General features: G+C 39.0%; 1 protein-coding gene across 1 annotated transcript in view; it reads right to left on the reverse strand.

The window, feature by feature from the left end:
• Positions 1-5,184: 5,184 nt before the first annotated feature.
• The window catches only part of PLPPR5 (phospholipid phosphatase related 5), a 73,181-nt gene continuing 63,608 nt past the window's right edge, over positions 5,185-14,757 (reverse strand). Inside the window, exon 6 of the mRNA XM_075936596.2 lies at positions 5,185-5,349. Within this exon, the coding sequence (XP_075792711.2) occupies positions 5,317-5,349 (33 nt within the window). The 3' untranslated portion in view covers positions 5,185-5,316. The remainder of the gene's footprint in view (positions 5,350-14,757) is intronic.

Here is a 14,757-nt window from a genome sequence, read left to right on the forward strand (position 1 = left end):
TATTTAAGAGCAGGTTAGACAGATGTCTATCAGGGATGATATAGACCTAGCTTGGTCCTACCATGAGGGTGGGGGACTGGACTTGATGATCTCTCATGGCCCCTTCCAGTTCCAGTATTCTATGAGTCTAAGAGACCCCTTGAGGGGAGATAAGAGAGAGTTGTTACTGGGTCAGTGTTGCTAGGCAGAGTTAGCACTACACATCCAGAAGCTTCTGGAATTGGATGTAGTAGTTTTGGGCGTTTGCTCTAATAGGTTCTGTCTCTGTTGCTGGGCTCAGACTCCATGAGCAAGCAGGCAGGGCAGCTGCTTTTCTAAGGGCCTTATGGTCTGTGTGAGCTGGGAGAGGCTGAGCCAGGGGCAAAAAGTGGGCTGTTGTGTCTCACTGTGAAGCATGTTGCAGCAGGTAACAATGATGTTAACCCTCTAGCAGGGAACACTGTCAATGTTAATTATAGCAAGAGAAAACTAGGAGGGAAAAAAACTTCTTCTGTTTTAATTATGCAAATGTTTTAGCCAAACAGTTCTAGTTAACCCATTACAAAGATAGCTTCCCCAATTATCACCCCTAATATCATTATCTCATAAACACTAACCTCTCCCTCTCACTCCCCTTCTGTTCTAAAATCTGATTTGTCAATTTTATATGTGTTCACTTTTTTTTTGTATTGTATCCCTTTGGTATATATGGTCATGCCAATTTTCTTCCACAATTTGATCTGATGAAGTTGGTCTGGCCCTCGAAAGCTCATCACCTAATAAACCATCTTGTTAGTCTTTAAAGTGCTGCATAGTCCTGTCTTTTGTTTCTCAGATCGTGTGATTCTTCAGCTCTTCTTTAGTAACTAGCCAATTAGCCCGCCATAAGACGGGATTTTCAGGTCTCTCCTCCACGTCCTCTTCCCTTTCTATCTCAGTCTTCTCTCCTGAGCCTCCGGTCTCTCGCTCCTTCTCTCTCTCTCTCTCCCCTCCTCCTCCTGCCTCCCCCTCTGTCTCTCAGCTCTCCTCCGCCTTCTGCCTCTCTCTCCGTCTCTCTCTTTCTCTTCTCCTTCCCCTCTTGCCTCTCACTCTCTTTTCGCTCTCCTCTGTCTCTGTCGGAGATGCACGCTCATCAAGGCCCCACCCCCTGGGTGTGTATGTCACCATCCTGCCCTCCTTCACCTCCCGAGAGGGAGGAGGAAGGGCAATACCTAGGTCATGGTTGGTTACTTTTAACATAACCCTGTTTCTACTGAGATACCCAACTGCCAGGCACCCTTAGATAAAAGATATCCTGAAAACGAAGGCAAACATTTCTGTGATTTATTATAAAAGAAAAACTGAAGACATGAAGAGCCATTATCAAAATGACAGAGACACATGGGCTGAAATTCCAAATTCAATGATGTAAGTACGTATATGGCTTCCTCTTCCAATGAAACCTCCACTATCATTAGAACCCTACCAAATTTCCAGCCCAGAAAAATACATCACAGACCTTGAAATCTGGTCTCCCCAGTAAAATCTGGCAATTGTAGGAGGGTCATGGTATGGTCACCCTTCTGTAGTGCCTTCAGAGCAGTGGCTGCTGGTTGGGCACCCAGCTTTGAAGGCAGCACTGCCACAAGCAGCAGCTCAGAAGTGAAGGTGCTGTGCACTTTTTGAGGGAGGGCAGGGATGGCATAATGGGTGGGCAGCTTGGTCAGGGATGGCACTGCAGTCACCCCCCCCCTCCCCCCCCACAGCCAGTCACAGGATGTTTTAATACCAAAGTGCTTGGGAGAAGGAAGGCTTGGGGTATGCTGGCCATGGCCATGTAACAGGCTCTAGCTGCTAGCTGTGACTGGGCTGCAAAGGGAGGGGCCACTCAGACCTACCTCTGGTGGAAGCACAGAAGCTAAGGGTGGCAATACTATAACAGGCTCATGGTTTTGCTGCTTTTAGAGCTGGGCTCCCAACCACAGCCAACATTCTACAGCTGCAGTGTCGCCACCACCAGCAGTGCAGAGGTCAGGGTTCTAATACTATGACCTCCGTAGTAAAACCGCTTCCCCCCACTCTTTTTTTAATGTCAGGACCATCACAGTTACACCACCATGAAACCTTAGATTTAAATATCTGAAAATGAAATTTAAGATTTCAAAAAGAAAGCTAAGACTATAATTTAATGATAGATGTTGAGATTCAAAAAGCTAAGCCTCATGACCATTAACGCCAGCATTGTCATCACCACATGTAAAAACATGCAAATAGAAATCCTTAAATCAAACCCTAAGTTCTCAAGCAGTGTTCTTCTTACTTTGCCTAACTGTAAATTATTATTATAAATGGAGAGCTTTATCCATTTATTAGTGTGTGTGGTGAAATCAATGTTTACAGATTCAATTGTTATCAATAAATGTCTTAAGTAGAGCAGCAGAACTGGTTTCTACATGTTAGGCATCTTATCTTTAAACTATACAAGTCAGATTTGCTGCACTGAAGTGTTCTGTGCTATGATCAAAACAGGCTCATCAAGAGTTCATGAAATTGCATTTGAAAATAATTGAAATTTTACAGTCATCTAATGTGTTTTACTGGGAACACTACTGGTCTAACTAATATATTTTCAAGGAGGGTCATGATTGATGGTTAGGTATGGAAACCTCAGGCCAACATGGTACCATACAATTCTTTAAAAAAAAAAAAAACCAAAAAACCGTAGGATAGAGAAGTAGATAAATGAGGTGGTAGAAAGCCATTAGTGGGTGTGTTTACTGACCTGCTAGTGCAGTAAGACCAGCCTTTCCTACTGCACATTGTGGATGAGGATGAATTAAATATTGTGGCAGTACATCATGGAATACTAGTGCATCCTATAATAATGGAGACAGTCTATCAATGTCAACTTTTAAATTACTCAATATAGCTTATTTACTTATAGACTATGAATAACTACTGTCCCACATCCCTTATCTAAAAATTTTGTACCTATAAATGAAAAACAATATTTAAAAATACAGTACAGAACAAATACAGTACAAAATATGCCACTTCGTTTGTTTATCCAGTGTCAGTTTACAATGAAAACACCTGATACATTTAACCTGAATATGTGACTGGAATAAATCCTGAGGAGGGAGAGAGTAAGAGACCGGTTACAAGCTGATACATAATATTCAGGGAAAAAAATCTCAACATAAGAGTCTCATAGTAATCTTATATAAAATCTGCAGGCTCACTACCATGCAAAAATATAAACAGTGATGCTTTCACTTAAAACTGCACATAGAGCAATTTTAGAGGATGGGTCCTAAACAGTTAAAGTAAGAAGGGCAATGCACGTAACAGGATGGTGCACACATTTGAGATGCTACAGTTAAAACAACTGATGTTTTAATTAAGATTATTGTCAATAGTGTAAGTTGCATTGTGGCGACTAAGTCTGTTTTCACTTACATGTGTCTTTTTTCTAGATTCTCAGTTTATCTGAATAATTATATGATCTGTTCTCTGTTTTACTTGAACAGTTCTCTCTGCCACTGTTCCTTAAGCAGTGTTAAGATTACTATGCTTTATTTAAAGTAAGAGATTAAATGGACCTTCAGTTTATTGACCAAATAAAGGGAAAGTATAGGGTTAAACATAATATACAGATAACATTACAGGGATTTTTTGAATAAGTTGGGCAGCCTACACCATTGTTAGTGTATAGGCACTACATGGAAGCACGAAAATGCAAGGCTTTGCATGTTTTGCTTGTTGTAACAGATCTACCAACACTGCTATTCTGGATATGTAACTAGCATTATTTGCCAAAACTCAGTCTTCAGTTGAAAACACTTTTGGGATCGCCACCACTATAAAAGAACTCTATAGAGGTGAAGATCAGCATTAACGGAAAGCTAGATTGCCTTTACAATGGGGAGGTTTGATATGATTGTGAAAAGCGATAAGTGGAAAAAGAAGATTGAGTGCATGGTGTTAAAGACAAGTCAGGTTCTCGATTACACACTAGAGAAATTGTTGGAAAATTCATTCATCTGAAATATGTCCCGTTATGCGACCAAGGGCAGTTAGCTAACTTGATTATATGAATTCTGGTCATGTAAGCTAAAAGGCTGAAATCTATACAGGTATTCAGGTGCTGCACCCACGGTTGTGATACCTAAATGATTTAGGAGCCTAAATTTCATTTTTAAAATATATTTAGGCACTTACAAGCCAAAAGCTCATTGACAACCATAAGCTTATCAATGTATAAATACCTTTAAAAATTTGGATCAAGATGTCTATAATACAGCTTACATTTTTCCACAAGTTTCCCCAAATAAAATCGTAAAGTAGAAAAATATGTACATTGCTTGTTAGGCTAGTCCCCCCTTCTTCTTTATTCCTCATTCCATAGGTGCTGGAAGTGGTGTTGCACAGGTTTCCCATATATTCAAGATTTATTGTTTGGTTTAAATTACTCACAGCACCCTCAGTATAAAAACTGTCCCAGCACCTCTGCCGGATTCATCTTGATATGTACTCTTCCAGCATACTATCTCCATGTCTGGCGATGCACAAGGAATGTTTGGGAGCAGGATATAGACTCTGCTTGGTTTCAGTGCTCTGCAGTATGGATATATACCAGTGACCAGAATTTCTATATTTTGTCATTTCCTTTATCCTAGATACATTGTAAATCTCTCAAGACATTCAAGAACTTCATATCAACCACTAGATTCCACATAAGTCAGGAAAATATCCAAATAAACTTTTAATTATGATACAATACTTATTACAGTAAAAATTGGCATTTTTTCTTTTCAAAAGCAGAAGCACCAGTCTTACATGTAACATATGGTATGAATTATGTCTTAAGTGAAATACAGCATAATACAATGAGCAAACAGCATTTTAGTACAGAATATAATTTTAAAAAAAATTTACACACTGAAATCTGCTCAGATGGAAAACAATGTCATGCTGAATTAAAAACTCAGATTTTAAAAATCCAAACAAATCAGAATATGATGTACTGCTGAACGAATACATGAATAATCAAAATAACTAGCCAAAAAGGCTACAGAGGGCATTGTCATACAAACATGACTAGTGTTCAAATTCCTCCCCTTCCCAGCCTCCCTTAAATAAATACATAAATAATGGTGCAATGCTTTTGTTCAAAAGTAAAGTGAACTGTTATATTTAAGAAGCATTCTTCAAATGTTGATGTAGTTTTAATGTTGTAAAAATCAAGTTATACATCAGACAATTTTTACTCTCTTATTTTCAACACACTTCAGTTATTATGAGTGGACTGTGAAAAGAGATGATGTCCAATGTAGTGAATATACCTCAGCTTCATCATCATGTGATTTCTGCAAAGGCCGTGATGTGGTTCTATAAGTTTAAAAAAAAATAAAAAACACATAGTTAGATAGCATTAATCATCATGACTAAAATTATTCCTATTTTGGGGTCTGAAACAAACTTGTGCTTGGGGAGTTTTGTAGAATAATGTAAATGTAAGTATTTCTAATTGCTGTGCTGTCCATTCCGTCCCATAGCAAATCTTTATTTAAATATTGCAAAAATTATATGCATAAGTACAGTGAATAAAGTACCTCAGTGTTATAGTTCTACCACATTTTAGCTTTTAATGTATTTTTCATTTAATAACAATGTGAATAATTAAATTAGTTGTAGTTTTATTACTGTCTTATTTATAATTAAAAGCTAAATGTCTGAGAATGAAAACCTGACAGCTGATAGTATTCTGCTTTACTGTTAATGCAATTTTAATGCTGCATTTCTTTTTAAGTTTAATTGCTCCCTGTGAGCCAGATGGCATGGAATGAAGTAGTGAAATGCTAGAATTCACTAGTTGATCGAACATATTAAAAACTACTAATTCAGAACCACTGCAGCATCATTTGCAATGCTCTGTTGGTTCCTTCAACAAGTGTATTCTTTAGGGCTATATCTACACAGCAGGCTTCTTGCACAAGAACAGTCATTCTTGTGCAAAAACGTGGAGCATCTACAGTGCACGTGCAGTGAATTTACAGTAAAGTGTTGGAACAGAGGGCTTTTTGGCAAGAGTTATTCCTCTCTCCATGAGGAATAAGCCCTCTTGCACAAGAAGACAGTGTGGACAGGCAACAGGGGTTTCTTGCGCAAGAAACCCCTATGGCTAAAATGGCCATCAGAGCTTTCTTGTGCAAGATAGAGTCCACATTGCCATGGACACTCTTGCGCCAAAGCACATGGCAGTGTGGACGCGCTCATGCGCAAGAACTTTTGCTCAAGAACTCTTGCGCAAAACAGTTCTTGCATAAGAAGCCTGAAGTGTAGACGTAACCTAGACGTGTGTGTATTTGTAACAGATTTGACTTCACTTTTTCTTAAAACACTATACAGGTGTCCAAAATAATTCATTGTTATGCTCCAGTTGGAGACTGTTCAGTCAAATACTTATGCAGGTGGACAACTTGATACATGTGAGTCTCAGGCTATATGTCTACACTACAGAGTTTTTTTCAGAAAAACAGCCATTCTTCCAAAACATCTTCACTTACGTCCACACTGCAATTGCGTTCTCTCCAAAAACAATCAAAAGAACGGGGGGGGGGACGGACGCGAGGGTTCTGATACTGGTAAACCTCTTTCTACGAGGAAGAAGCCTTTTTCTGAAAGAGCTCTTTCAGAAAAAGGAGTGTGTGGACGGGGAAGAAGGAGTTCTTTTGAAAGAAGAGGAAAGAGGAAAAAGCACAGGTGCCCTGGTGGCCACTCCGTTCATAGTAATCACAGTGTAAATGCGAGATAGTTTCCATTCAGTGTGGACGCTATCTTTCGAAAAAGCAGATCTCTTTTCTGATGCTTTTTGGCAGTGTGGATGCTCTCTTTCAGAATAAGGTTTTTTGGAAGATCTCTTCTGGAAAGACTTATTCTGAAAGAAGCCTGCAGTCTAGACATATCCTCATTCACACACCTTCTAAAGTGTGTGCATTTGGCCTGAGTGGTGGGATTCTGCAAAGCATTGAAATCTCTCTCTGTAGTACCAAGTGTTCTCAACTCCTATTGTATTCAATAAACAATCTCTTTTCTATGGAATTTTTAAAGCCACCCCTGTGAAATATGTTTTAAACAGACAAAATGAAGTAGTCCTGTTGATAAAGGGCCCTATGTATCTCCTCCCATGTGAAAATACACCAAGAAAAAATTAATGTAGAAGCACTGCAGATTTTGGTGTATTGCTGTAGGATCACATCTCTCCTTTGCCACTTGCTCAAATCCCCAGCCATAGGACCACATGTAATGTGGAGTCAGGCCAAGGTAAGGAAAATAGGTAAAGGATATGAATGACTCTGTATAGTCCTTGCCCTTCTGCCACTTAGTCTCACTTTTCTCAGTGCTCCTTCAAGTGTCATCTCCCTTTGCCAGTAACATTCCTGTCTTCCCAATTGCTCTCTGGTTGTAAGGTAGTTTTGTGACTCATATGATACGTTCAGAGCTCACATTCAGGTAATTCATATTGGACCATGCCATCATTATTTATTACAAGGAATTTAATCAGTGCAGGAGAGGAAAGGTGCTACTTAAAGTGCAGATTTCTTAGCTCTTCCTTTAGACAACTCTCCTATGGGAATAAGAGTATTTTACAGAAGAGAATGCAGTAGTTACCCATCAGGGATGGAGAGATGGAACATCCTACCCCATTACACCCTATTCCCCTATGTCTTTAACCCTAATCATTCTGGTATGTTTGTTCCTGGCCCCAGAGCACAGCAAAGGGACATAACTATTTTTTATTTGGGGGGGGAGGGGGTGGAGAGAGAGAGTTTTACCTAGTATAGATTTAAAAACATATTGGAATAAAAAAAAAGCTTTTGTATTAGCACAACTGTGGGTTTCTATAAAGTCTCCAAAACATAACACAAGGGCTTTAAAAATGAAAATTGATTAAATGTCTGCTAGCAAACTACTTTCTCTAATGATCATTTTGATTATTTCAGAACTTGAAGTGAAGAGGTTTTCAGAGTTTAACAGAATTAATACTTCAGAGAGATTTCTACACTGTATTCAACAAAAGCAATATAAAATTAGATTTCCTAAATGGAGAATAACATATTCAGATGAAGCAAAGGGAATTATTTACTTAGCCAAATTCTGCTTTCAATTATGTTTGTGGCACCGCACTGAACCCAAAGCAGTTCCAGGGGATTATGAAATTTTGCCCACTGCATTTGTATTTGACACCTATTAGGACCTGAAAAATGATACTGTCAATGTAAATCTGATTGCTGTCTAAAAATTGTTTATCTATTGTTATACAAAACACTTAATTGAAAGAGCTTAGAGAAAGAAATATTTGCTCTTTTTACATTAGGTAACATTTCGAGAAAATGGGACATAGGAACGTTTAAACATTTTACTGTTAGTGTACTTGACCCTTTAATATTCAGTTTCTCCTGTTGTTTATATGGATTTTTCAAAAAGCAACAGAGAAAAGGAAACATTGTAAAGAACACATTCTGGCAGAGGCACTGCAGGGAAAGAGCTAAGATCATTGTTTTGAAATTGGATTTATTGTCTCAGTGCTTGTCCACAGAAGTATCCAGTGAAGGGATTAGTGGATCCAGATTGGTAGTCAACATGGAGTTTTTCCTGGGGGTAATGGAGGAAGCAGAAGTTATGGCTTTCCAAAGCCATAGATACTTGGGATCTCCAAGAAAGGGAACACACAGTCCTGTAGATAACTGATCCACCTTTACCACTCCTCTGCTAGTTTGGATACTGTGCATAATCCCCCTTTCTGAGGGATGTGTGTGCATGAGAGAGCAAGATAGAGAATGCGGAGTCCAGGTTTAATACTGTTTCAATGGTAGTAGTTCTGAATGGAAACCTACTACGTAAGAAAGAGAGAATGCCATTGACAGTGGTTTCATCCTCCTACCTCTAAAATCCAGCAGGTCACCAAATTCTTAGATCATTCCCTGAGGAGAATCTGTGTGGTCTTATGGCAAAAGGGTATCCTACTACAGAGGAATTCCTGCACAAGATCCTCAGCAAGGTCTGCTAACTTAGGATTCCCTCCAATTAGGGAAAGGTTGACCTTGTGAACATCCTTAAAACATGCCCAGTTATTTTCAGTGGAGTTCACAAGATGACATTTTAAATGGATTAAAATTAATCATTTGCTATGCAGTGCCTGATTGGAACTGATGCATATAAGTGTGGCACAGTTCATGGTTCCATATAGTCTTCTCAGACAGATTCTGAGGAAGGATGGTATTTAGAGAAAGAACAATCTCCCTCTAAAGTAAGTGACTCTTCAGTTGCTTTACTATGCCCCTGTACTTCAGGTTAGTTTTATTATTAAAGACTAGAGGACTGAGCCCATTGCGCTCTATGCTCACCAGTCCCCCTCTCTCTGGCAGCTTTCACAGCCAGAGCGTGTGAGAGTGTGATGACATCATTCTGTCACCTGACAGGAAAAACTTTTTATATAGAGAAAGACATAATTCAGGGTATGAAATTTGCAACAATGCCAGCCAATAAAGGCACACGGATGCAGTAGACAAGCAAAAATCCATGCATGAAAGCTCAAATCTCAAACTCCATGAAACAGTTATACCATTCAGTGCTCAAAAGAACTAGAATACAGTTGGGTTCTGTTAAATTTCAGCAGCTTTCTATATTGGTACACTGTTTTCTGGTATTTTTAATTGACAGTATGAAGTTTAAAATCTTTTCTTTCTGCTTCTACAAACACGTTGTGCTTTGTAGTAATTCCTTCAAATCAATAAAAATTAGAGAAGTGAAATGCTAAAAGCTACACCTTGAGTGCAGGTTTTTTTGGGGGAAAAAGTCCATGTTTTGTAACATGTTTGTATTTATTTAATTTTGATGTATAAAGTGCATGTTGTACATGAAAAATTTAGTATCCTCTTACTTATATTTTGTACTTTCCTTTACTGATTTCACATTTTAGAGTAGGATATAATCTTCCCTGTTGTATAAAAACAATTATTACTATAGCTGTGCCTGTGAACCATAACCATAGCCATTTATGCAACAACTTTTTGTCCAAGACATTTTAAAAATCATTCATATATTGCTAGCAGGGTGAAGTTTAGATTAAAGCTAACAGAAAAATTTAAGGAGTGATTCAGAAAAAATTCTGTAGTTGCAGAAATTTAGCTCTTCTATATTTAAGTTCCAACACAAAAGAATGTCTCCTGGTTCTATAGGAAAGAGAGACATTTTTAGAGAATGAAGGAAGTGTTCCTTTAATGAAATGCTATTTTTTCCAAAGTTCTAAACCTGCACAGAAGGCTAGCATACGTTAGATCTGCTTTTGCCTTAACTAGACACTCCATAACACTAGCGCGCTTTTGCACCCATACGTTTATTGCCTTATGTGAAGATGTTCGAAGCGGTTCATTCGTGTTATCCAGGAGAAGAACCTAACGAGGTGTGCTTTGAAGGAGTTTTGTTGTAAAGGGTCTTCTTGACTGTTATCAATAGCAGAATTCTGTAATACCTACAATATGTATTTTTACAGAAATCACATTAAACATATTTTCACATTTCTTTTGTTCAACTGCTCTCTCACTTGTACTACTTACTAAAACTTGAATACTCTGATAATATAGTTTGCATTTGAAATAAAACTATTTTATATACATTGACATTGCCTGGAAATAGATGTTTATTTAATAGGAGAAAAGGTCTGTTGGGACCAGCTATCCAGATACTTGATTTCAGTAAAATTGGGAGCTTAACTGTTTTTTTGAGCACTCTCTTCTGCGTTTACTATACATATTGTTGACATACTGAGTGTTTAAGATATAGCCAGATGGCTACAACAAATCAGCAAAATTTCTCATACAAAAAGTAAACCCATGCATTCTGTTTGGATAGCACGCAAGTGAGCACAGATCTGTCCATGTGTTCAAATACGCATTGCATGTATGGCTACCCACATGGACCTCATCGCCACAGCATTTGAGCATCTTCCAATTAAATAATATAAACACTTCACACTAGCATTCTAAGGAGCAATGTGTTCTGCCCTAATGTTAAAACAGCTGTGTTGCCCGTGCTGGAGCAGGAATGCAATGACCCTTCCAGGGGAGACAGTACCCATAGCATCTGAGCATCAAAAAGACCAGATATCTTTATTTCAGTACTACAGTTACCTCCATGCATCCACAGACTTGCCAGACCATTAATAGCCAGTCCTTACCATTAAGTGGCATTAGACTCAATTCAGCTTGCTAAGAAATATTCCAGTTAAGTGTATAGAATCATAGAATCATAGGACTGGAAGGGACCTCGAGAGGTCATCGAGTCCAGCCCCCCGCCCTCAAGGCAGGACCAAGCTCCGTCTACACCATCCCTGACAGATGTCTATCTAATCTGTTCTTAAATATCTCCAGAGAGGGAGATTCCACCACCTCCCTTGGCAATTTATTCCAATATTTGACCACCCTGACAGTTAGGAATTTTTTCCTAATGTCCAATCTAAACCTCCCTTGCTGCACTTTAAGCCCATTACTCCTTGTCCTGTCTTCAGAAACCAAGAGGAACAAATTTTCTCCTTCCTCCTTGTGACACCCTTTTAGATATTTGAAAACCGCTATCATGTCCCCCCTTAATCTTCTTTTTTCCAAACTAAACAAGCCCAGTTCATGAAGCCTGGCTTCATAGGTAATGTTCTCTAGACCTTTAATCATTCTTGTTGCTTTTCTCTGTACCCTTTCCAATTTCTCCACATCTTTCTTGAAATGTGGCACCCAGAACTGGACACAGTACTGCAGCTGAGGCCTAACTAGTGCAGAGTAGAGCGGCAGAATGACTTCATGATTTTTGCTTACAACACACCTGTTGATACAACCTAGAATCATATTTGCTTTTTTTGCAACAGCATCACACTGTTGACTCATATTCAACTTGTGGTCCACTATGACCCCCAGATCCCTTTCCACCATGCTCCTTCCTAGACAGTCGCTTCCCATCTTGTATGTATGGAACTGATTGTTCCTTCCTAAGTGGAGCACTTTGCATTTCTCTTTATTAAACTTCATCCTGTTTACCTCTGACCATTTCTCTAACTTGCTAAGGTCATTTTGAATTATGTCCCTATCCTCCAAAGAAGTCGCAACCCCACCCAGTTTGGTAATCATCTGCAAACTTAATAAGCGTACTCTCTATCCCAATATCTACATCATTGATGAAGATATTGAACAGTACGGGTCCCAAAACAGACCCTTGTGGAACTCCACTTGTTATCCCTTTCCAGCAGGATTTAGCACCGTTAACAACAACTCTCCGACTACGGTTATCCAGCCAATTGTGCACCCACCTTATCGTGGCCCTATCTAAGTTATATTTGCCTAGTTTATCAATAAGAATATCATGCGAGACCGTATCAAATGCCTTACTAAAGTCTAGGTATATGACATCCACTGCTTCTCCCTTATCCACAAGGCTCGTTATCCTATCAAAGAAAGCTATCAGATTAGTTTGGCATAACTTGTTCTTCACAAACCCATGCTGGCTATTCCCTATCACTTTATTACCTTCTAAGTGTTTGCATATGATTTCCTTAATTACCTGCTCCATTATCTTCCCTGGGACAGACGTTAAACTGACCGGTCTGTAGTTTCCTGGGTTGTTCTTATTCCCCTTTTTATAGATGGGCACAATATTTGCCCTTTTCCAGTCTTTTGGTATCTCCCCTGTCTTCCATGATTTTTCAAAGATCATAGCTAAAGGCTCAGATACCTCCTCTATCAGCTCCTTGAGTATCCTGGGATGCATTTCATCAGGACCTGGTGACTTGCTGACATCTAACTTTCCTTTAACTTGTTCTTTGTGTATGCTATCTTCTAAACTTACCCTCTCTCTGCTTGTATTCACTACGTTAGGCACACCTCCAGACTTCTCGGTGAAGACCGAAACAAAGAAGTCATTGAGCATCTCCGCCATTTCCAAGTTTCCTGTTACTGCTTCTCCCTCCTCACTGAGCAGTGGGCCTGCCCTGTCCTTGGTCTTCCTCTTGCTTTTAATGTATTTATCAAAGGTATTCTTGTTTGCCTTTATGCCTGTAGCTAGTTTGATCTCATTTTGTGCCTTTGCCTTTCTAATCTTGCCCCTGCATTCCCGTGTTGCTTGCTTATTCATCCTTTGTTATTTGTCCTAGTTTCCATTTTTTATATGACTCCTTTTTTATTTTGAGATCATGCAAGATCTCTTTGTTAAGCCAAGCTGGTCTTTTGCCATATTTTCTATCTTTCCTACACAGAGGAATTGTTTGCTTTTGGGCCCTTAACAACGTCCCTTTGAAATACTCCCAACTCTCCTCAGTTGTTTTTCCCTTCAGTCTTGCTTCCCATGGGACCTTACCTACAAGTTCTCTGAGCTTATCAAAATCTGCCTTCCTGAAATCCATTACCTCAATTGTGCTGGTCTCCCTTCTACCTTTCCTTAAGATCATGAACTCTATTATTTCATGATCACTGTCCCCTATACTGTCTTCCACTTTCAAGTTCTCAACTAGTTCCTCCCTATTTGTTAAAATCAAACCCAGAACAGCTTCTCCTCTGGTAGCTTTTTCAACCTTCTGAAACAGAAAGTTGTCTCCAATGCAGTCCAGATTTAAGTGCACCTTATGTTCTCTAGTATTTGGCCCCCATTGGGAGACGATGGAATGCAACACAGCCCTATGGGAGCTCATGGGGAGAGGATGAAATATGTCAGTCCTTTCTCCCATTCCCTTTTTTGTGCCCATGTTGGTGATAACAAGGAGCATTCACCGTGCACATGAGTGCATGAGCTAGAACTGTACTTGTCCTAGCAGAAGTGGTTGCAGTGGAGAAGGACCTGAGTGTCCACCTCCTTTGGCCACCCAGCAATGTGCTTGGTGCCATCTAACTGTATGCAAAGAGTATTGCATCACAGCTATAAGTACTGATCGGGGCACTCCCAGGCATAGTATATTTTCTTCATTTATGGAAAGAGATTAAGATACAATTCTAGGATGGATAAGTAAACACCCATTCTGCTGGGGCAAAAAATGAAGTCAGGTTTCAGCAAAAGAGTGACTCCATTTTAGTTTGTTTGTTTTTTAATTTAAGAGAAACAGAATAGTTGAAATGCCTTGGTCCATGGAAACATGATCCTCTCAGAGTTCTAGTCAGGCAAGTAGTGATTTGCTATCATTAAGTTATCCTAACTATTTCAATAGAAGCATATAAACTGATAATAAGGAAAAGAGATTTAAATAAGCCACATTCCAATAAATGCAAAGTCAGGATTTAGATTCATGATAGTCAAATTTGGTATATGCTCATCAATAGCACAGGGAAGAAAAAAAGCATCATTCATGCCAGCTTTCGAGCTTGCCCTTGTCTCCAGAGAAGACAATATTATAAGAGGTTAGGTAGAAAACAAAGAATGATAAAAATAAATAGCTAGAGACTGGGGTTTAAACTAAATTAATTTTACACATATCCCTACTATTTATAATTAATTGTGAATTACTATTTGATTGTTTCTCTGGATCCTATCCAGAAGTGTAGGTTGCTCAAAAAATCTTTATCACACCACTGAAAATCCAAACAGTGCAAATACAAGACTTTAGTTCATCAATTATTTTCTAATTACAAATCTTCTGAAAAAAAGATAAATGCTTTTCCCACTGCCAAAATCATCTTTCAGTCATCAGCCTCTCTACCTTGGGACACCTAATATGCCTAAGTGCTGAGAAGACTAATGGAAAACACCTGCTGGTATCCCCCC

The sequence above is a fragment of the Pelodiscus sinensis genome, chromosome 9, assembly GCF_052426305.1.
Source record: "Pelodiscus sinensis isolate ZL-2025 chromosome 9, ASM5242630v1, whole genome shotgun sequence".
Classification (NCBI taxonomy): Eukaryota; Metazoa; Chordata; order Testudines; family Trionychidae; genus Pelodiscus; species Pelodiscus sinensis.